Source organism: Delphinapterus leucas, chromosome 2 (genome assembly GCF_059928025.1).
Source record: "Delphinapterus leucas isolate spDelLeu-1000000601 "Yukka" chromosome 2, BTC_Dleu_Yukka2, whole genome shotgun sequence".
NCBI classification, from domain to species: Eukaryota; Metazoa; Chordata; class Mammalia; order Artiodactyla; family Monodontidae; genus Delphinapterus; species Delphinapterus leucas.
Window position 1 is genome coordinate 13,794,801 of NC_143130.1, and position 24,150 is coordinate 13,818,950.

At 43.3% G+C, this 24,150-nt stretch overlaps 1 protein-coding gene across 1 annotated transcript; it reads left to right on the forward strand.

The window, feature by feature from the left end:
• Positions 1-16,597: 16,597 nt before the first annotated feature.
• SKIDA1 (SKI/DACH domain containing 1) lies at positions 16,598-23,247 on the forward strand. Its single transcript, XM_022580467.3, has one exon. It carries the CDS (start codon positions 16,621-16,623, stop codon positions 19,369-19,371), a length of 2,751 nt encoding a protein of 916 aa, XP_022436175.1. The 5' UTR covers positions 16,598-16,620; the 3' UTR covers positions 19,372-23,247.
• The last annotated feature ends 903 nt before the right edge of the window (positions 23,248-24,150 follow it).

The window sequence follows — 24,150 nt, forward strand, 5'->3', positions numbered from 1 at the left end:
ACCTCCCCTCCACCGCCTCCTCCGCCTCCTCCTCCTCGTCTTCTTCCCTCCCCACCTCCACCCGGCGGCTAACGCTGGAGCCCGGAGAGGGCACACATAATCAAGTAGGCCTCCGCACAGGCGCACTGGGGGGGCTCCCGCTGGGCCAGGGGCAGCGAGGGAGGGGAAGGGGGTTGCGCTTCCTCCTCCGAGCGTCACTCGGCGTGCGCGCCCGCCCGGCGACCGGCGTGAGGGAAAAGGCCCGGGAGAGGCGAGGCCTGCGTGCGCGCCGCCGCGTCCGGCCCGCAGCCCGGGCCTGCCTCCCGGCCCCTTCCCCTCCCCCGCGCCGCTCGCAGCCGCCGAGGTGTGCTGGGGTGGAGGGGGCGAGGGGAGCCCGTGGCGCGCCGAGGCCGAAACAAGCCAACTGGAGGGCGCGGGGGCGCGCACGCGGGGGCGGGGACGTTGGGGCCGTCTTCTGCAGTGCCGGCCGCGCGGGCGGCGTGTGCACGTCGCGAAGAGGCCTCGGGAAGGGAGGATTCCGAGGACCGGTAGGGAGGACGAGTTTTGTCTGAGTAGCTGGAGGGGACTCCCAGCGGGCATCTGAGAACCTACCTGCAGGCCTTTTCCTCAAGAACTGGCCCGTGGGTAACAAGGGTTGGGCAAGTCGGCCAACTTCCATGAAGGGTGCAATGAAGCATGGCTTCCTGCAGTTGGCCGCGCGAACTTCTCTGTAGTGCCGAAGCCTTTCCACCCATTAAGTTCACATCCTGGACTCTACCCAAAGTTCACCCAGTGGAAGTGCCACCAAGTCGGCTGCCCGTTTACACACCACACTGGGCCCAGTGACAACTGAAAGTGCATCACAGACAGGGTCAAAAGCCTAAGTTGGGTTGTATTCGAAGAGGGAATACCTATGCTACCCGCAACTTGCTGTGTAGGAGTACAAATGGTTGTTAATCAGGAATTAGCAATATAATGTGAGGATCAGGAAATCGCAGTTTGAGGGAACCCAAGTTCTAGTCAGGCACCAAATGATCTCTAACACCATGTGACATGGAGTCCTTTCAATTGAGGATTTCTCTGATCTGGCTCTGTACTCCAAATTTACTCTTGAAAATTTGTCAATTTTTTATTAAGGCCACTTAAGTGGCAGAAAGATGGGAGCTCACTCACATACAAATAGAAAATGGATCAGGCCTATCTGAATAATTAGCTGGATATTGAGCAGTTCTGAGCTGTGAAATCTGCTGTTGCCCTACCCCCTATGTATCCTTTTTAGTCCAATATTGATTTTAGGCCAAAAAAGTTTAGCATGAAATAGGAATATAGATAGATTGTTTAAATGACAAGCATAGTTACAAGGCGAATTCATGACTTTGATAAATACCTTACAGGTACAAAATGACTGTTTATCAGGAATTAGCAATATAATGTGGGGATCTGGGAAATGCAGTTATATAAAATGCTAAAAGATGAAGGAATCCAAGCTCTCCTAGTCAGTCACCAAAAGATAATGGTTTAAGTTCTAAAAGCATTCCAAGTGTTCTCATAAAGAAAAAAAAAAAATTGGTGGCATGGCTGCTTTTTCTATTGCAAATTAATTGCTAGAAATCTAAGAATTATAATAGATACACTACAACGCAAGCATATATCAGCAAATATATTCAAACATTCTAAAAGCGAAGTGAGATGGCTACAGTAATGCAAATCTAGAAGTGTAAGATAGGGGAAAAATGTACACTAAAGAGACCAAAGAATGAGAATTTAGTTATATTAGTGCATTTTAAAAAGGTGACTACAAGATTACATACTTATAAAATGCAACTTCTTTTGGAGGGTATGGTAATAATAAATTTCCAAACATATAATAATGATGTTCTTAAAATACCACTAATATTTTTAAAACTAAAACCGTGTTCAAACAAATCTATATTGTTTTGTGTATCTCTACTGTATATCTTATCTTTACCCCTTTACAAGGGATACCAGTTCAACATCCAATTCCTGATCAGGTTCACACTCTTAATGAAGAGTAATTTTTAGTTAAAATTAATGTGAAATTTCCCTTGCTAAACACTGCAGTCGAACCTTAATGAAATAAATTATTTTAAAATACATTCATTTTATTTTTAATGCATTGGAGCTTAGTTCTTGTGATGGAATTAATTTGTATGTAAAGAAAGATGGGTACTTTACCCTATCCTGTAACACTTAATAGAAGAAATGTAGGTAAACGCTTACTGTTTCCAAAACAAAACAAAAAAGTTCATCATTTGTAATATATTTTTGAAATTTAGAAAAATAGAGAAAATACACTATTTCTTAAGAACAGGCCTATATATAAATAATAGTATCTGAAGAAGAAATTTTATTAAAGATGTACATATAAATGTTGACAAAATAAAAGTCAAATTATTTAAAACTGATATTTAACATATTAAATGTTATGAAAACTGTAAGAAAAAACATAATGAGCTAAATAGGTCATTCTAATTTTAACTCATGTACCAGATATAGAACTTTTTCTTATGTTATATATCAGAAGTATGATATTTAATATATTTCTAAAAAATATTAGGTGATAAGAATAACAGACATTACAAAATAGTTCAGAGATACAATTAATTATTCATTCAGTAAATATTTATGGAACATTTACTGTGAGCCAGGGAACATTTACTAGATACAGGAAATACAGCAGTGAGCAAGTTATATTTGTCCTTTGTGCGATATGTATGTGTATGATTGGCTGATTATGCTAATTCTCATAACTCAGAATGGATACAACTTATAAAGTGCCAGAATCGTTGAAGTTCGAGCAAGTTTTTAACAACACATGGTAATGTTAAAAAAAAAAGAAAAAAGTTCATGGGATTTATAGAATAACTTCATAGAAAAGTACAATTTCAATCTTAAAATAATGTTATCCTTTAAATCTGATTCCACATTCTCAAAATATTCTTTGAAAAAGTACACCTAGTACCTGTAGAATAAAACAAAAGCCTGTGGTCCCAGTATACTTCTTCACATAACAACAGCAGCTAACTCAGTAATGGCTCATCTGTTTCTCTGAACTAATCATCTGAGGCAAACCACAAAAAACTCAAGTAAAGTATTTTATGATGTAACCTCTAACCCTACTATAATGGGAAACTATATTTTCTTCCTGTATGGGTAATATATCTTCTTATAATTTTCTTTATTCCTCATCCTGGGCACCAAATTTTTAGATTTGCTTTTCCATAATCATTTACATTAGTAGATACTTATGAACGAAATATTTAAAACCAAACTTGGTTCCTAGGTTAGTATTGCTTATATTTGTCTCCTTTTTAAATTGAAGTTTTATTTGCCTTCTGCTATTTGCCTGTTATGTTTAGTCTATTATACCCATTGTTGAAGTATATTTCTTTAATGAGGTATAGAAATTGAGGTATATTTCTATAATGTTAAGACTAGATGCACTTTCCTTAACTCAGATTCTTAACTTCCATAAAGTGTTTAAAATTCTGTACTGGCTCTGATACCTAGGTTTTTAAACAAAAAGCAATTATCAGAATTCATTCATCTACTAAACCTCATCAGAAACTATAATTTTCTTTCTAAATAAATTAGTTGGAAAAAGCAATAAGGCAATTCCTTATGATCTGCACAAACTTTAAGATATGCCCTCTTTTAAAGGAATCTCTGAATAAAATTTTGTTTTGCTCATTTGGTATCCAAGGTTTCTTACCTTTTACATGAAAAGTTTATGAGCCATATGTTTATACTAGTATGATTAAAATATTGAGGTATTTATGATACTAGTTTTGTTATTTATCTCACAATAAGTGAGTATTGTGTCTTTATAGGTACAAACCCATGCATGGCACCTATATCATGGAGCACGATCAGAAATTTCATTAAAAGGTATTCATTTCAATTATATTTTCAGTTGATATTCCGTTAATGGCTTTTGGAAAATTCCATTTAACGAAGCATATTAATCTTACTAGGTGATTTTTTTAAACTCACCATACCGCCTAGCAAGTGTCCTGCACGTAGTAGGCCCACAATATTCATTTAATGTACAGTATTGGTGTTTAAAAGTTAATTGCTGTCTGAGCTTTATTCTTCAGAGTAAAGCAAGGCTTTATTTTGTATGTACACCTGAACTAAAATTTCTAAGTAATGATTAGGAAATTTTCAGATAAATTGGCTTTAAAGATTTTCAATAGTTGAAATTAATATAGGTGAAGAGTTTTTATTTACCGGGTAATTTAGAATTGTCTGTATTTAAATAGCCCTCAAATGTTAACCACCTCTCCATGTAAAAGTCATTTTCTTACAAAACAGACTCTAACTTAGAATCAATCATAATTAATATTATTGTTACATACACTTAATTGTTAAAAAGTTTAGTTAGGTAATTCTGAAATTTAAATTGTATGTAATTTAAATTTTAAAATCTTTTTAAGAATCAAGGCCTAATATTTACTTTAAAGGGTTTAGTTTGGTTAATCCTGTGTTTGGCTTCAGAGCCACGCCTTTTGCTATAAAATTGATATGCCTTGGTTATATTTACATTTTTGGGTAAAACACCGTGTAATTACCAACAGAAAAATAATATCTAAAAGATGCCTTTAGATCCTCTAGGCGTTACACAAACCTCAATAACATTTCAGAGCTGGGCTATTTTTTTCCATGATGCAATAATACTTAAAGGTGTTACACTTTAGACTTTTCAGAGTATCATCAATATAATGTAAGGGCAGGAGTGTAAGGTCCATGTTCCCATTTTTTTACTGACACTGAAGATTTGCATTTCTGTTATAATTAAAGTGTGATTAAAGTGACATATTTAAGTGTCTGTTTATAGGATACAATAAGGTTATCCAAGTGAAAAGATTCTGGACATGGAAAAGAGGAAAATCAGTTTTTGAAATGGAAGAGAACCTTGCAAGAAATGAAACATATCTTGGACTGAAAAAAAAGAAGAATCAGAAATTAAACTGAATTGCTAAATACTATTTGGACCAAAGAAGACTACTTTTTAAGATTTAAATGTTTTCCTCTCTGAAAGGGGCCACTGCTTACCAAATCCAGAAACAAGCCCTAGAATATGTTAATTAACTGCATTGTGTCCCAGAAAGAATGAGGTTGACAAATTCATTTTTTTATTTCTTCAATCAATAAACTGTTTGCCTAGTACATCTTAGATTTTTAAAATCTATAATGTGTATACTTACCTCTTGGAATTGTACAGTAACAGTGCCAAATACCACCATGGCCCCATAGGGTGCATCTTATGAAGCTTAACATTCCTGGCGAATTAAACACACAAGCCTCCGATCACTTTTTGTCAGTCTTTACTGTGGCGCGTAACAGCCAAACTGTAGGTAATTTTTATATGGTGGCAATTTACCCCAATTTAAAAAGCAATGATCTTTGATGCAAGCAGAAGTGGAAAATATAATGACAGAAAACTAAAGAAAGATATTACAAAGACTGACCTGGAACGCTTCTTGTCCCTCTCCATCCCCACCCCCATTCATGCCCTTTTTTTCCGCCCATTTGTTGTTTTTCTCACAAGTATATCATGACTTGCAACATATTTTTTTTTATTTAAATAAAACCCCCAAATGCCTGAAACACTAAAAGATGTAAAAAGATTCACCTTCTGCAATCAACTACATAGCAGATAAACTTATAAAGCTATTCTAAACATCCAAGGACTTATAAATAAAAAATGTAAATTGAATCCAAGTAGTTGGGGAGGGGGACGATGGGAGGATGAGTGTGGGAGGAATGAACAGATTGAGAATATCTAATTTCAACACCAATTTTTTTTCCGTTCAAACCTTTCCATAGTTACACCTCAAATGATTTCTTATATAAAAATTTCTCCCTATATCTCGAAATAACTGAATGATTTCCGTGAGGAAATGCAAGTTTAGGAAGATCCGCAAAATGAAAGTGTTAAAATGCAAACCACTTCTATAGCATTTCAAATGCAAAATCACAACCACCACTACCTTTAACTGACTCTTAAGGGTTCTTTTCAAACAGAGGCTGTTTATGAACATCATCTGTTAACTTCTTTCTGGTAATTCAAAACTCTCGTCAAATGATGTTTTCAAGATGACGTGTAAATATAATATTCCACTAGAGATCAATTCTAATTGGTTTTTAAAAATCCACCTTGGGAAACCAGTGCTGTATAATACACAGACTAGTAATGGGCATTTTAGAAGGAATTTCCGCAAAGTCTATTATCAATCTAAGTCGAAATTACTGTCTTGCCCTAGTAAGGTTTGGGCAAAAGGACTGAAATTATTTCTTCATGAGTTTTCACGCACGATGACTTTGGTCTTGTCTTCAAGATTCGCGAGCACTTGTTGGAAATCTTCATTTTTTAAAACTGTGATGCTTGCCAGAAATATTTTTTCCACATGCCTCACAAAGGAAAACAGGCAGAGTTTCGTAGGTTGCTTACAATTATTTCTTTCTAAAACGTGGTATAAAAGCTAATGACACGTTTTTCCCTTTTGAATTTCACTGTTATTTTGAAAATGCATTTCACGTTAAGAAACCAATCCTGTTTTTGTTAGGGGTAGCTCAACCCAGCCTTTTAAAATTAGACTCCTTGTATACAACAAAGAGCTGAATAATAACAAATAGAGACAGCGAAACGTGCTTTTCCGAACTCCTTTGAATCCCGACATTCATTTTCGAATCCATACATTTAAAGAGATTTAAAATAGGATATGATGGGCTCTAACTTTCCAGATCCAGAAAAAAAAATCGCCCACATTTGTCTCTATCTACTTATCACTTTGCAAACATATCTATGCTGCTTTCCCTCTTCTTTTCGTGTGTGAGTCGCAGCCTTGCCCAGCTTCCTCCAATTTAGCGGCACGTTGTAAAGCCTCCTTCCTACGCGGTCTGGAGTTGGGAAACCCTCGCCGGCCGACACTGATCATAAAACTTGCCGCGCCGACCCGACCCGGCCCAAGCGTTGCAGTTCGGGGAGGTGGGGGTGGGGGCCGAGTCGGGCCGGGGGACCCCTCCTTCGGGAAGGACGCGCTCGGCGAACTGCCGCACGAGGGCCGAACAATGGGGGCGTCCGGGCGAGCGGGACCCGGCTCCCGCTTCCTCGGCGGCGCCGGCCGCGCGCCCGGCCGCCCCCGCCCACCGCGGCCCTCCCCGCCCGCGGTTTCGCGCTCCCACTGCCGGCCTCAGCCTTCCTCCCGAGCGCTGCGGCCCGGCCCGCCGCTCGCCCCGCCGCCGCGCGCCTCTTTCCCGTCCCCGGGCTGTCCCTCCTTTCTCCGACTGAGACACCGAGGCGCTGCCTTCGGCGACTCCAGCTTTCGCTGCGGCCGCCTTCCCGCTATTAATATATTTTCTAAATTTCTCCTTTATTTTCGGAAGTGGTTGAGATGTCTCACTTCCACCTTAATTTCCATTTGCTATTTCCCTCTGGAAAAGATTCCCCCAGGAAATCCAAAACCTAGAAGGAACTACAGCAAATCCCATAAAACCTTTAACTCTAAATACGTCTTTTTTTTTTTAATTTTAACGCATTTATGTCGTCTAACCTGGCAAAAGAACTCTCTTCTCTTTTTATTTCCTCCTTTAAATATTGTTATTTTAAACTCTCCATCAAGTACATTTTGATGAGAGGGCAGAGAATGTGTCCGGCAGCACGCAGCAAATCAGAGGTTTTATCTTACGCCTCCTGGGATGGTAAAAAAGTGGAACGTGGACGAGTAAGCTTCTAGGGAAGAAAAGCAACACAATTCGCTGGAGACGAAGCCAGGCCAGGCGGGGGGAGGCGCAGCGGGGGCGTCGAGGGCCCTCGGGCTCCGGGCAGGGGAGCTAGTCTGGGAAAGAGAGAAGGTTTTAAATAGCGGGGGCCGGGAGGGCGGCGGGCCCGCGCATGACGGTACTTTATGAGAAAGGATGGCGCAGCGGATGAGATTACTTTGCTTTCTCATCCCCTAAGAAAAAACTAAAGTTGGAGGGAGGCGGAGAGAACACCATCCTTATTTCCTCCCCACGTTTCCGCAGAAGTACCGGGACTGCGGCGGGCAGAGAGGGCGCAGGACGAGGTGGACCAATAGCAGTCAACAGGTCCAGGCCGCCGCAGGGCAGCGGGGCCGGGCCTCCGGGCCCCCTCCTCTCAGATCCCCTCCCCCCTTCCCCCTCCCCTTCCCTCCCCTCCTCCGCAGGCCCGGCCCGGCAGGGGAGGCCGGCTCTGCACTCCCCGCCCCACCCGGTCAGACTGCGGCCGCCTAGGCCTGGGCTCTCGGGGTGGGGGTGGGGCAGGGGTTCCCTGCCGGAGAATCCTCCCCCGGGGCTGGCGGCGGGAGGGGGAGGGGATGGAAATCGGGGAATGGAGGATTAAGAAGGACTCGAGCTCGGCACGAGCGCGGCCCGCGCGAGGGATCCTGGGTAAAAAGTGGCCGCGCGGCACCGGGAGAGCGCGGAGAGGAGCCGGGGTCAGAGGTCAGGGCCCTGGAGCCCTGCGTGCAGATCCCCCCCACGTGAACGCAGCGAGCAGGAGAAACCTTTTTGTTTTCGACCGCGCCAGCATGCTCCCCTATTGACCGCGCTGCTTTTCCCGGGCCGCTGGAGCAGAGGAGCTCTATCCCGTATCTCCTAACCCCACCCCCCCTTCCACCACCAACACACTACCCAACTCTACCCTTCCTCTCAACTCACTTCCCAGCCCCCCGTACCGGGCTTGCAATAACGCAGTAAATTTGCTTTAACAACAAGTGGGGGTGGTTGCATTTACTCCTCCCTCTCTTCTCTCCTCCCCCTTCTCTTGCTGCGGCTCTTGACACTACTACAAACCAGGACTATAAACATAAACATGTGTCACTGTAACTGGGCAGGTAATATACGGATTTGGGGGTGGGGTGGAGGAGGGCTTGGTCGCCGCTTGGGGGGCAGTAAAAAAATGTGTGTTTCACGTGCTCGTCGGCTGTGGGGGCTGCCCCCACACACCGATCCATTTATATAATGCCGACTGCACTCGGTCACTTACTCATTCAGCCACACAGACCCACAAAGGCAGACTTGCCGATAACCACCATACCCAAAAGCAAACACATTTAAATACGACTCTCTCTCCTTTCCCAGCCACCGCTGCTGCCGTTTCTTCTATCAGTAAACAGTAGTGTCAATTCTTGAATCCCCTTTCCTTTAGAAAAATTTTTTTCCACATAGCAATAGAGAACATTTTTCGACCTAAACAGTATGCCGCTCTTTTTTCCCATAGACAGTAACCTACATATTTTGTGCGCAGAAATCATTTCAAAAAGCAAGTAAGGCTATTTAAGTGACTGAGTTTGAAATCTGTAAAGGTTCTTCCTTGGGCTTTCCCTTCCTGCATTTAGCAACTTCTGCTCTAAATTGTTGCGACTGGAGCTGTGGAGATTAGCCACAGCGAGCCTTTATTATTATTATTTAGTCTATATTTACACTGCCGATCAACTTCTTTCTCTTTCTTAGTTCAGCAAACCTAGCAACAACTGCTCACGGTAGAGTAAAGCGAATCCTCTCGCAAGCTTTCTGGCTTGAAACGGAGGGATATTCAGAAAATGTTCAGATGGAGAAGTGGTTCCCTTTGTTCTTTCATTGTTTCTCTACGAACTGGTGGATACAAGGACAAACACTTACCTTCTCTTCTTTTTGCTCCCAAAACCAGACGTTCCCATCAGCCTTAAAATACACAATCCACCTTGAAAGTAACTACGAATGTCGGGAGAGTTTGTATTCCATTCTTTTTCGTTCTCTGCCCTCTTTTAGCGTAGGATTAAGTTGCCGAGCACGTTGCTGCAAGCTGTAGCCCCCCGCCTTAGTGAATCGGTCACGTTTAGGACCCTCTAAGTCCATCCTAATTCTGCCAGTAGAACTGACGGTATTGGAGCTCTAAACTTTCAAAAGGAAAGGGGCCCGCAAGTATCCAGAAAACTTATGTATCCCTTGAAATTTTTTACCAGTGTATTTTTGTACCACATCACCAAATAGAATTTGCCAAGAAATATTAGATATTTCTTCGAGGAAAGTGTGTGTGTGTGTAAGTTTCTTCTTAGCAATGTGCTGCTTAGACAGATGGAGTAACAAGGCAGGTTTGTACGGACATTTAACGGAACGAGTGGGTTTTCCATAACGTTTGTTATGCCATGTGTTTTTTCAAAACACTACTGGAACTGAGAAAGGAAGCAAAGAGAAATTTGAATTATAACGTTGCGGAATGACTTAAAGAGGGGCGCTTGCTTGAAATGAATTAGTGTAAAAATTGGCCTCAAAAGCAAAAAGTGAGATTTTTAAAGTTGAAAGACAATTTTAACTCTATGATTCCAAAACTTAGCAAGTGACTTTTCTGGTTAGCGTGTGATACATGTCAGAGTTTAGTGTCCAGCCTGGTGGGCATTCCTGCCCAAACCCTGTTTAAATCTGATTATGATGTGATTTGTTGAAGTCATGAATACGAAATGATCCTTGTGTATCCATAAATGTGAACTTGGGGTTTTTTGATCTCCCGCTTTTTTGTGTGCGCCCAGTAGCTGCAGCAGTGGAAGACAGTGATTGGCTCCAGTGCTCCTAGAAGGATTTGGGCTGAAGCCAGGGGAACAGAACCAGAGGATTCCCTTTCCAGAGACCATCAGGCCCCACATGCCTTATCTTTCCCTTCTCCCCTCATGGGTGCTCAGAATTTCAGTATGGCTTCAGCAGCCCATAGGTAGGCCTCAACACTGAGTGTCATCACTTAGGTTTCTACACGTTTGGCCCTGATGGGAAATAAACAAAAATTGGGGTAATCCAAATAAATTGTGGGTCTTGAGGTTTGTGTATTATTTGATACACCAACATTGAACACTACTTTCTCAGATTTTTTTTTCTACATTCAGGATCAATTGTGAGAGGCCCTGGTGTCTCATAGGAAAATATTGCAACAAAACAAGATAATTGGGGGAAAGGCGTTGCAGTAGGAAAAGTGGCTTTTCTTTGATGGCATTTAATTGGAATTAAAAGATTCTTGAGCTGTAAACATTATTTATTCAGCACACATAAGCAGGCATTGTTTTATCACCATCATAATTATGGTGTCCTTTAAACTGGCTGATAGCAGGAAAGATAAGGGAATGTGCCTGTAGATTCAGATCAGGTCCTGCTCCTTTCTTTTTTTCCCTGCCATCCTCCCTCCCCTCTCTCTTTACTACCCTCCCCCCCCATTCCTTCCATGGTCACTAGGGTCCCCCACAGCCCTTGAGATGAGGAGAGCAGGAAGATTGTGGCCTAACCATTTCTTAACATCGTGAAAGTGATTTGTACCACACTCTAATTTGACACAATCTATAACCTTCTTGTCTCCCATGTTTATAACTGCTTTTTAGCTTGCAATATGTGTTACCTGAAGAGTTGCCTATTGCTCACCTGTATAAAATCTTGTCCACTAGGGTTTGTTGCTTTACCTTTGTCTAATTTAGAAAGCACACTCTTAGGGCTTTTTCAGAACAAAGCCTCACAAAACCCCCTTTACCTCCAAGGATTTGCAAATTTATAAAGGCTGCATTGAATTCAAGATGGGTCAGGGGGCAAAAAAGGGTAGAAGGTCACTGCATTTTGATTATGGGTCAGTAGACAACATGGCATATACTCTGTGTCCCAAACTTCTGTTAAAAACAGAATTTTTAAATGCCTAAGAAGAGAAGGATGGGCCCTTTTGGAGACTTGCCCTGATTTGTTTGGATGAGACAAAAAAGAAAAATATTAAAGAAAATGTACTGAGTTATAATTTAAGTTGTTCCTTAATTTAGCCATTTCCTCCTCCTCCGTTCTCATTTTCCTCTCCCCAAAAGCAGAGGACATGTGATATGACATAAATTTAGGTAAGGAACTGTTGACTCTCACACAAGATTTTATTGTCCTATATCCTCAATTAATTCAGCCATATAAGACTTTAAATTATTATTATTTTAGACTTTGTTATGTTGTAAGTATTATAGTTACTTTTGGCTAACAGTACAAGGGACTTCTTTTATTCTTCTAACCAGTATACTTACATTGTTGAGGCCTTTGTGATGTTCCTTAGTCTTTTCTGTCTGAATTCATTTTGAACAAAATGTGCCAGCAATCACTAAAACAAATGTATATGGTGAAGAGTTAGGTGATGGTGGTGGGGTTGGGAGGGGGGGGCGATCCTCATTTAAATTATGTATGTATGGGTGAAGGCTGGGAAGGGAAAGGATTATTTTAATGCTCTTCAGTACTTTAATTATATGACATTGTAGTGTAGAAATGCAAAAGTACTCTTAGGTTTTCCTTCAGGTTTTCAAAAGAACTTTCCCCATTAGTAAACTACTTCTGCAAATTGCTATTGCATTTCCCAGCTAACCATTTAAAAGACTGTAAATGCCGTGTGCATTACTTCGCTCCAGAGGAAAGAGGTCAGACTGAATTGCAATGGTATTTAAACATAAAATACAGTGAAAATAAATCAAAATAGAACATTTGAAGATAAATGTAGCACATCAGCACAGGATAAGTAAAGACAAATATGTTCATGTTTTCATAGCCCATCACTTTAAAAACTGAAAGTGCTGATTTTTTACAATAAATGCAGAAGTAAGTGGACATTTATGTATTTCTGTCTGTATTTGCCACAGAGGATTTTCCTCTAGCAAGCAGCTTTGTTTTCAAAGCTAAAACACTTTTTATGATAGTGTGTAGGTTATGCATTCCTCACTGACTAAATAATCGCATTTAATTAACAAACTCAATGCATATCATATATATGCCTAAATTCTCAGTTAAGTAATCCCCTGGACCCTCAGAGATGGATATACACATAAATGTTAATTTGGGCGTATCCACCCACATAGGTATATGTGTTTGAGAAACATAGAAGTTGATATATCCTTTCTTTAAAAAGAATTTGAATACAGTCCATCATCTGAATTGGGTTCATCTTTGATTGTAGAAGCGGCTGACATGGTCAACATATTTATCAAAGAAACCCCCTGGCTTTTGAAGAATAGTACTTTATACATCTGGATCTGCACATCCAGGCAAAGTAAGTAAATTATTGCATAACTTTAAGCATAATTGATAACAGACACCTTTAATTTTTCATCCCCATTCTTTTGGCCAGCTTTCACATTAATAATCTAAGCCATAAATGTTGGTAGCTATTGATCGAAATCCCCTGTGTGCATGCAAATCCATCTTAAAGTCCCCTGCCTTTCATGTGTGAGCGCTCAGGGGCCTCTGCTAGATCTTTTTATCGGGATCGACCCCCAATGTGCCTGGAGAAGACCCCGGATATACAACGTGTCCTGATGGCCACAAGAAAGCTGTCTGTCACACTCTCTGTGTGTGTGTGTGTGAAGGCGTGAGCGCGCGCGCGCGCTCACGCCTTCACACACACACACACACACACACACACACACACACACACACCCCGATGGGGAAGTTAAAGGAACAAAAGAATGTATTAGACAAGAAGAAATATGTGTAATAGGAGTATTAAAAATGTATAAGTGTGAAGGTACCTGAGTGCACATACAAAGATATTCGCATAAATTGTATACATAGACCCACTTCCCAAATCTTTTGGCCTTTATTTTTCTCCTTTTGACCCAACAGATTGTAACTTTAGTTTAAAAAATACTATTCTGTTAGTTTAAAAAACCACCCATATTGCCAGTATTTTAAAGGTGGAAGGGGAGGAAGGAGAGGAAAAGGTGATTTTGAAATGGTTACTAAGTCATGTTGCCTTGTGCAGGAGGAATAGGAGTGTGTGTGTGTGTGTGTGTGTGTGTGTGTGTAAATCTAAATAGGAATTGAGAACAACTAGAACTACCTGGCCAAAAAAAAAAAAAAAGAATGCTCTAGCCAACCTTTTGTAATGTCTTCTCAGAGGCTTTTTTTGAGTTTACTATTTCTTGGCTGTTTGACTCTTTGGTGGAAATCTTAAAGCTGGGGGAGGGGAATTGGACGGGGTGGGGTGGGAGGGAGAGGGCTGGCAGTATATAAGTGCATCAGGAGGAATTTTAAAACGACCTTATTGTCGCTTGCAGTAGACTCTGGTCATTATACTTAAAAAAAACCACCAGCATCTGCTTTTCCTGGAAACTTTGCTTTCTGCTTAAACCTTTACCATTTTGCCTCCTGCGAAAGTGAAAGAGAAAAACGCGGTGTGATAGATCCAGATGCAAAAGAAAGCCAACTCGGTGGATGGTATTAGCTGTGACGAGGCATTGTTCATTGCTGCCTCTCGGTTACGTTTAAAGCCTGAAATATCACGAGATCCATTCAATGATCCTTCTCTCATTCAAGGGACAAAAATGTAATTTGCTGTAGCTCTGATTTCTTGGATGGAAATGCTAGCCTTAGATTTCAAAGGCAAGAAGTAGACATCGTGGTTTGTACACACATTGATTAAGTTGAAGAGCGGCGATTACATCTGTGCTGAGTGCAACAGTAGTCCAGGGCTGACTTTTCAAATCCCAACCTCTGAGTTACAGGCTCTCTTAAATAGGCTTCCTTAATTTCCGGATGCACTTCTTGAAATTCCCAATTCTCTTCAAAATTCCTGGGAAATTACAAGGAAGATGAGGGTGGGGGTGGGGAACTATGGCCGAGATTTCATTTCATGCAAACTACCTTTTTGTATGTCTGATTCCTCGGTTTTTAATCTCTCTCTCTCTCTCTGTGTGTCTCTCTCTCTTTGAGCCATACCTGCTTGTGCTAGCCAGACCAGAGCAGGGGAAGCTGGAACTTTTGAATGTGAAGGAAGAAATTATTATACATTTTTTTTCTTGCAGGCTCAGAAATATCCGTTTATTCTTTTAAGCACACGGATGTGTCTATTTTTGGAAGAACAAGGAAACATATAAATGCCTGAGTTGCATTTATGCTGTAGTTCCAAACACCGAACAGTTAAGATTTTGCTGAATTTTGCAAAGCAGCCAACAAACCGCCTTGGGATCGTGGTAATGCGACTGGGAAGACCTTTGCTCTCATTTGACAATATTTTGGATATCCTTGAAAATGACACCAAAATAATACTTTAATTTGACTAAGAAGAGGTTAAACAATATTGATATTCATCCAAAGTGATTTTTTTTTAAGCAGATGCTTGGCTTTCATGGGGAAAAAATTGGGAGTTGTGGAAGATTCATTTAAACTACCAACCAAGAGCATCACAGGCCACTGAAATAGTCTGCATCGCACATCAACACTTTCTTTTCATCGTTATTACCTAAAACCTATGGAAGCACCTTGGGCGTTTTACATTTTCTTTTCTTTGCTACAGAAGCAATCTGCTCCATGGAATTCTGACCTGTCGTGAACAGGACCCTGGCTAAGGCTGTGCTGGGGACTCTAGGACCATCCCGCCTCCAATCCAGCCTGGTTAATTGTGAAAAGTGTACACATTTCTGGCTTATCTATGCTTTGTTATGGGTCTGACGTGAAACTACCTCCTCCCCACCCCACCCCCCAGCAGAGAACCAAAATCCAGTTGAATTGTTACAGTGTTTCGGAGCTGGAGCCTTGAACTGCTTCCTTGGTCAAATAACTTTGTTTCTGGTTGTAAAAAGGCATTTTAGGGCGGGGGGGGGGGGAACAAGGATAATCGAGAGAAATTCAAAACGTAAGTCTGTACTGGGGTGGTTCACCGCGCGGATTTAACTTTGGAGCTCCCAGCCGGGCTCCTTGCTCCACTCCCATAAGGGAAATACCAGGCTATTCTGCACGTTTTCACTTAAGCTCCATTTTCCAAAGGACAAGGGGGTGGGGTATATGTATTTAGGCTTGATAATGTTTTAAAACTGCTTTTCTTTGAAATGATAATAGCTATAGCGGTAAAATGCAAATAAAGCAAAAATAGGCAATATTCCTTTAAAGGCGAATATACAGGGCTTTTTTTTTTTTTTTAAAGCGTACACACACTGCTTCTGATGAAGTCTGTGAGTCAGCCTGTTTCTGAGCTCCGATAGTTTAATGGAAAGATTTATATACCGACTGTATTATTTACTTTGGGAGGGGAGGTGGCAGTATAAGGGTATGCTAATTAGTGGGAGATTTTGGGGGGAAGGGGTGGAATATCAATTTTTATTGCATCACCTGTCAGGAGTGTCCAATCAGCGCTGGCTTTAGGGGAATTAATTGATGAAGGTGTCTCCGGACGAGCTCACTTCACTCTGTCATTTTATTTGTAGCTAAAGCAGCGGCGGGAATAGCAGCTGCATTTCTTTTCTCTTTCTCCCTTCACATTCCATTATCATAGTGCTCCAATGGAGAAGGAAGGAATAGAGGGGCCCAGGTACTGATCTGCATCGGGGACTTAGACCAACACACTGGCAGATCAGAAACCGGATGGTTTTTTCCCTCTTTTTTAAAAAAACGAAAACCAAAAAAAAAGCAAGAATCAAGTCAGTGTAATTTCATAGTTTTTTTTTTCCCCCCAATAATTTCGCCTAGAGTTTGGCACTCCCTTCGCCGGGAATAACAGTCTTTGTTATTTTATTAGCAGGATGCCTTGAGACACACGCAGCATCTGGTGGAGGATTAACATACATACATGTGTATGTATGCGTCACGTATATATTTACTGCAAATGGTGGGGATCGTTTAGTGCCCGAGATGGGAGACCTGAAGTCAGGTTTTGAAGAGGTGGATGGCGTGAGGCTCGGCTACCTCATCATTAAAGGAAAGCAAATGTTTGCCCTCTCCCAAGTCTTCACGGATCTGCTGAAAAACATCCCGAGGACGACCGTGCACAAGCGCATGGATCATCTGAAAGTGAAAAAGCACCACTGCGATCTGGAGGAGTTGCGGAAACTCAAGGCAATCAACAGCATCGCCTTCCACGCCGCCAAATGCACTCTCATCTCCCGGGAAGACGTGGAAGCGCTCTACACCTCCTGCAAAACCGAGCGCGTCCTCAAGACCAAGCGCAGGAGGGTCGGCCGGGCCCTGGCCACAAAGGCGCCGCCGCCAGAGCGCGCCGCCGCCGCCGCCGCCGCCAGCCCCCGCCCGGGTTTTTGGAAGGACAAGCACCAACTTTGGCGGGGCCTGAGTGGAGCCGCGCGGCCCCTGCCAATCAGCGCGCAGTCCCCGCGCCCGGGCGCCGCCGTCGTGCGCCCAGCCGCCCATCTACCTCAGATTTTTAGCAAATATCCGGGCTCGCACTACCCGGAAATCGTGCGCTCGCCTTGCAAACCCCCTCTAAACTATGAAACTGCCCCGCTCCAGGGAAACTACGTCGCTTTCCACTCGGACCCTACTTATTTTCGGAGCCTGCTGTGCAGCAAGCACCCGGCTGCCGCCGCCGCCGCCGCAGCCGCCGCGGCCGCGGCCGCCGCCGCCGCCGCCGCCGCCGCCGCCTACTACCAGGCGTCGGCGGCCGGGCCCCAACCCAAGGCGGCGGCGAGCGCCGGAGGCCCCGTGAGCCTGACCTACCGGTGTAAGCGCAAGCGCGGGGGCGCCAAAGACTGCCTGCTGGAGCCCCACGCCGGCGCCCGCCGCCTGCTTCTGCTGCCCAGGTCCTACAAAGCCAAGGCGGCGGCCGCGGCGGCGGCGGCGGCGGCGGCGGCGGCCGCCGGGGCCAGTTGCCTGGAGAGGTTTCACCTGGTTAACAGCTTCTGCCCGCCTCCCCACCACCACCACCACCACCACCACCATCACCACCACCACCATCACCACCACCACCACAGGGCCCAGCAGCCGCAGCCGAATCACCACCCCCCTCATCACCACCGGCCGCAGCCCCATCTGGGCAGCTTTCCCGAGAGTTGCAGCAGCGACTCCGAGTCCAGCTCCTACTCGGACCATGCAGCCAACGACTCAGATTTTGGCTCCAGTTTGTCTAGCTCCAGCAACTCTGTGTCCTCGGAGGAAGAGGAGGAGGAGGGAGAGGAGGAGGAGGAGGAAGAGGAGGAGGACGAGGAGGAGGGGGGCAGTGGGGCCTCGGATTCCAGTGAAGTCAGCTCGGAGGAGGAGGACTCGTCCACGGAGTCGGACTCCAGCTCCGGCTCCAGCCAAGTGTCAGTGCAGAGCATCCGTTTCAGGCGCACCAGCTTCTGCAAGCCTCCCAGCGTGCAGGCGCAGGCCAACTTCTTGTACCATCTGGCCTCCGCCGCCGCTGCAACCAAACCCGCTGCTTTCGAGGATGCCGGCAGACTTCCCGACCTCAAGAGTAGTGTCAAAGCGGAGTCGCCCGAGGAGTGGAATCTGCAGAGCTGGGCCCCCAAAGCGTCTCCGGTGTACTGCCCGGCCAGCCTGGGGAGTTGTTTCACAGAGATAAGGAACGATAGGGTATCTGAGATTACATTCCCACACTCTGAAATTCCCAGTACTGTAAAGAGAACTGAGCTGACAATTAACTGCCTGGCGGAGGGGGCCTCTTCACCTAGCCCAAAGACAAACAATGCATTTCCACAACAAAGAATACTCCGAGAGGCTAGGAAATGCCTACAAGCAACTCCTACTACATACTGTGCAGATAACAACACAATAGCTGCTAGGTTCTTAAGTAATGATTCTTCGGGAGTGGCAGCAAATTCAGAAAAAGATTCCAAAATCCCTCATTGCACTGAATTTGCTACGGATTTGCCCTCTTCGCCAACTGATCCCGAGGTGGATGCAGCAGCAGCAGCAACTAAAGCCGAGAATCCCTGCACTGACACAGGCGACAAGACATTGCCATTTCTGCACAATATTAAAATCAAAGTAGAAGACAGTAGTGCTAATGAAGAATATGAACCTGACCTTATTACAAATAAGCTAAAGTGCGAGTGCAATGATACAAAGGGTGAGTTTTACAGTGTGACTGAAAGTAAAGAGGAGGACGCCTTGTTAACCACAGCCAAGGAAGGTTTTGCCTGCCCTGAAAAAGAAGCTCCTTCCTTAAGTCCACTGGCTCAGAGTCAGGGCCTTTCATGCACTTTAGGTTCTCCACAACCTGAGGATGGGGAATATAAATTTGGTGCCAGGGTGAGAAAAAATTACCGGACACTAGTACTGGGAAAGCGACCTGTACTTCAGACACCTCCAGTCAAACCAAATCTGAAATCAGCTAGAAGTCCTCGTCCTACAGGTAAAACTGAGACACATGAAGGAACACTGGATGATTTTACAGTTATAAACAGACGCAAAAAGGTAGCCAGCAATGTAGCATCAGCAGTGAAAAGGCCATTTAATTTCATGGCAAATTTTCCTTGTCCACCATCACTCATTATTGGGAAGGATGGGGATTTGTGGCCAGCGTATTCCTTAAACACCACTAAGGATTCCCAACCTCCTCACAAGGCCCATCCTATATGGAAATGGCAGCTGGGCGGTTCTGCAATACCTCTTCCACCTAGTCACAAATTCAGGAAATTTAATTCATAAAAGTGTTTTGGAAGATATTTTCTTGAACCATATTCCCTTCCTTTTGTTGTAAACTGCACAGGATGGTTTGTACAAGTCCATTAATGTGTTACACCCCTTTTGGAGTCCTGGTTTATCGCATTTTGAAGACAGAAATCGGATTACTTTTTTTTCCATTGCGGGTTTTTTTTTTTTTTTTTGGAGTAGGGTGGGGGCGGGGTGGGAGAAGGGTTGGTTTACATTCCACAGACTATACTTCAGGCTAAAGACTCAAGTAAAACTCAGTTATTACGGTAGAGCTGGAACACTTTACTGTTTCAATGCTAATAATGCACCTGGTACCTCAATTCAACTGCTACAAATAAATGTCAAAAGGTTGAATAATAAATATTACAATGAGCCATTAAGTTTATGCACTAGATTTCAGACCTGAAAGTGTAACTGTTAATTCAGTGAAAGTTTGTTAGGTTACATGGTTACACAGTGAGGTAGCAAGAAAGCCCAAAGTGTTCTCTACTGGAGCTCTTGTTTGTGGGGTATCTTTTTCTCCCCTCATTTCCTCTCCAAGAGTCATTGCACTTATTTTTTTTTTGAGTGGAAATATTGGGGAGTCCTGATTGAATGCTGGTAAAAGCTGCCTCATATATACTGAGTAAAGTAAATATAATATTGTCTTTTTTCTTTTTTTTTTTTTGTAAAGGGTGTGATTTTACTTTTACAGGCACTCCTTGCGATTGGAAAATTCCTTTTTTGTGTTCTCACCCAAAATTTTAAATTAGGTGACTCTTACTACTGTCCTGCTTACCTTGTGGTCTGAACATGACTCCTCAAACTTGCAAAACAATGAAAATATTTCTCTTAATAGCAGAATATGTTATGGTCTCTTTATAGTGACAAAGCAGTAAAAGCGACCGAGAAAAGTAAAATGGGTCAGAAGTATAAGAATACCCCAAATGAAAAATAACAGTTAGTTCAGGGCTTTTTGGTACCAGAACTCAGGCACTTGGATTTTATTACCTTTTGCTTTCTCTGCATCTCTCTAAACTTCTATTTTCAGACCATCCTGTGTATAGAGCAGGAGAGTTTCTACTGCAAGTGACAATCAGAGGTGACTATCTATATTTGCACTTGAAATCAAAGTAGTTCAACATGCAAATGGTTAGGGTCTAGCCCTTGGTGAGGGCCATGCTGGTGTACTATGTTGTGATGATGGAAGCAGTAAATCAAAATTATGGAAATTTGCACTGTTGAAAAGCATGCTTTAGCTTTATTTTCAATTAAAAACACTGTTTAAAATTCCTGGTTCCATACATTTCTACTTATTCCAGATTGGAGAACAGTTAACAGGAATGAATGGTTTTGTTGACCTTTTCACTTGTAATGTTTTTGCCTGAAAGAAATGCATTTATTGGGTGTAATGTTTTGTTGTAACACCATGTGATGAGGCCAGTCAGGTTCTGTGCAAAACACTGGTGGATTTCTTCCTAAATAACAACAAAACTTTACACACTTGTTACAAATCAATTGCAAAAAGTTTCAGGTTTAAGAAAGTGAAGCAGAGATCACTTGCTATTTTGATGAAAGTTAAACCTAATAATTTTGGGTCCACCTCCCCTAGTCTGACAAATTATATATCTCAGATCTTTGCCATCTTAAACCTAAGAAGTTGCATATATAGATCATAAATCAGAAAACAAAACATCAATGAAATGTTTACTGTGTGAATTTAAGTCACTAGTTCTCATGGAAATTCAGTTTTTTTTTCTTAACCTTTTAATTCCTATTCCCTTTGAAATTTTCCTTTTGTCTATAAATGTTTCAGATAGATCTGGATGGTCTCAGCCCTAATTGTTGTATATGCTCTGTGGTTTTACTCTTATTGTAAAGGACAGAGTCTGAGAGTACCTGCATCCAAATACATTTGGATGGAGTAAACAGATGCTTTGAACTGCCTCCCTTCCTTTCCTTCTTGAATGTTGCCAGATGTAGGTTCAATGGATCTTTTTTTTTTTTATTGGGATGATAGATATGGTCAAAGCAAAAATTGGGGGATGTAATCCTTGAATTCATGTTTGTGTAATTTCAAAGACCGGTACAAGTTACAGTTAAAACTCCAGAAAGCTGAACCATTGGCTTCTCAGTCAGTTCTTTCCTCTTTGGAAGGCAATACAGAATTTGGGTGCAGTGAGTTGTCCTGCAAAATCAATCTGTAAAAAGTGTGACATACACACACTGGACGTCTGTAATTTCTACTCTTTAATTACTGCTAAGTCAAGAAAGTTCAAAGTATGACTACTACATTTAGACTAGTACTTTTCTTGTTGGCTATGGAATCATTGTGCCTAAATTATAAATTGAGAATATATTTGAAGCTTACAGATCTTGGGTGTGGGAGGACTGTGAGATGGAATGAGCACAATTTAAAACAAATATACCCTATGGAATTTTTGACATAAAATATTGGCCTCCAGCTTTGACACTTGGTCTCCAGCCCTCAGAGAATCAATAGTTTCAGTTTATAGGAACTGAAGAATGAGCAGCATGGAGGCCGAGGCATTCCAGAGTGATACCATCAAAAGGAAAGAAATGAAATAGTCAACACAAATTTCACCCCACAGTACTACCACAAGACAGCCAACCACAGCAAAACCTGAGTTGGGGCTTCTGTTAGGAAAGTGTACCAAACGGTATTCAGTAACTTGTAAATTCAAGGTATTCTTTCAATTTCTGGGAGCCCCTTAGCTGTTTTCCTATTCTGCTGTATTCTTAGTGCAGTTTACTTCATTTTGGTTGGTTTATGATTAATGACAATATCTAGATTTTCTAAGATGTTATAAATGTCCCATTTGTTCAAAAAGTTAAGCCTTATTGAGAGAAAAACAAAAGTTACCTCCATTGATAGACTGCATTTTTACATTTAAATGTTTTCAGGTGAGAGAATTTTTTTAAAAGGCACTATATGGTTCCAGGGTCACCAGTTCCTGTGTCTAAAGCTCAGCACTTATAGGTGTAAGAAAAATGCAGGAAAGGGCTCTTTTTCTGACTTTTTTGTGGAAACAAGTTATTTTTGGTCTCCTGTAAAAGTAGTTTCCTGATAAGACTGTGAAATGAAGATTTAATTATTTTTTTAAGAGATGTGTGTACTCTGTCTTCCACAGTCAGGTTATCTGCCTTTTTTAGCAAATGCAGCTTGCTCTTTCTCAACTATTTACTTTTTAAAGTGGGTATTCTTTTGTACTGGCTTACTTGATTACAGTGGAGTATACTCAATAATGGTTGTTTATTTTAAAATCAACAACAAGGAGCCACCACTAAACAGCAATAACATAAACTAGATGGGCTGGTGTGTGGACTTTTATCTTATCCATGTCTGGGTGACTTTCAATGGTCTAGAAATTCCTCAAAGTTCCAGTCACTAGAATTGGAAGTTTCTGCTGATATGAGAATGCTAGTTTTGTGTGCATGCAGGAAGAGATGTAGACTAATTCCTCAAAAGCATTTTTTTTCTTTCAAAGAGAACAAAAATCCTCTATGGTAAAACAAAAACAAAAACACAACCATTAAAAAAATAATAAAGTATTAGCATCTACAAAAGACAGAAAATGTGGTGAGTTTTGCTTCACCTTGAAAATACTTCCTGCTGAAAAGAATGTGAAAAAGGGAGCTCCTAGAGTCAAACTGGCGTGGCGGGGGGAGCGGGGATTTAAAGGCTCCCCCATCAACTAACCTCAGGAAACTGGCAAGGAGGAACAGGGCTTCCACCTTAGGGAGTCCTCCGGGTCACCCGGGCCTTCGCCACGATTTTCCCCTTTCCTGTAAGGAAGCGCTATTTTTAATGCTAGCTTTGGTTTTGGTTTGCTCCCGAGGCCAGAGGGCATTTTGCAAACTAGCTTGGGGGGTGGGGACGTAGGGCAGATCTAGGAGGTGGGGGAGGGCTGCATCTTACCTGTTTGGCCCTCGTTTGCTGGAAAAAAAAAAGGAGGGGGGCCCAGCTATCATTCTTTGCCCATGCCCTAGGCCCCCGCTCCTCTCTCGCTCCTTTTCAAACTGTGGCGGCCTCACAAGCTCCTACTTTAAAAGGCCTGAGATGTTTTGCATGAAGCCCTCACAATAGGGGTTGAGGGAATTGACAGTTTCAAAAACAAGGCGTTCAGTCCTTTCCAGCTGCCGGGCCCGCTCTCTCGCACCAACTCCTCGTCCCTCTCTGCTGGGGGCGTCCTCGGGAGCGGGCCGCCTCCCCCGCCCCGGCAGCCCGCGTTCCGGCCGCCCCACCCCGCCCCCAGGCTGTGTTTGTAAACAGGGGTCAGTGTCCAGGGGCTGCTGGCGCGGGGTTGGGGACTGGCAGGCTTGGGGGGGGGGGGAAGGCAGGGGACAACCGAGCGGGCTGAAGGCCGGCCCGGGAGCCGAGGGGGCGTCGGGGTCCCTTTTTCCCCGCCTGCTCCGGCCACCGCGCTGACCCAGGGCAGCTCCCGGCTCTCAGGCCTGGGCCACTGCCACCACCAGAAAGATGTGCAAATGCCGCCATTTTGCACAGTGGCAAACAAATTTCTTTGTGACTTTTTTTCCCGCCCAGCTCTTGCTCTCCTCGGAATGAACCAACCCGCTCCCCGGGCGGAAAGGCCCGTACCCCCGTGCACACGGCCCCCAGCGCCTTTCGTGCGGCCTCACTGCCCGGCGACCTCGTGGCCGGGCCCACCCGGAGCAGGGCAGGGGCGCCGGGGCGCGCGGCCGGCCTGGCCTTCTCCCCGGGGCCGGCCCTCGGGGGCTGGACCGCCTTCCGTCCCTTGGCGCTCCTTTTGT

Excerpts from the sequence above, each read along its gene's own strand:
- SKIDA1 (XM_022580467.3), top strand. The coding sequence starts at position 16,621 with ATGGGAGACCTGAAGTCAGGTTTTGAAGAGGTGGATGGCGTGAGGCTC.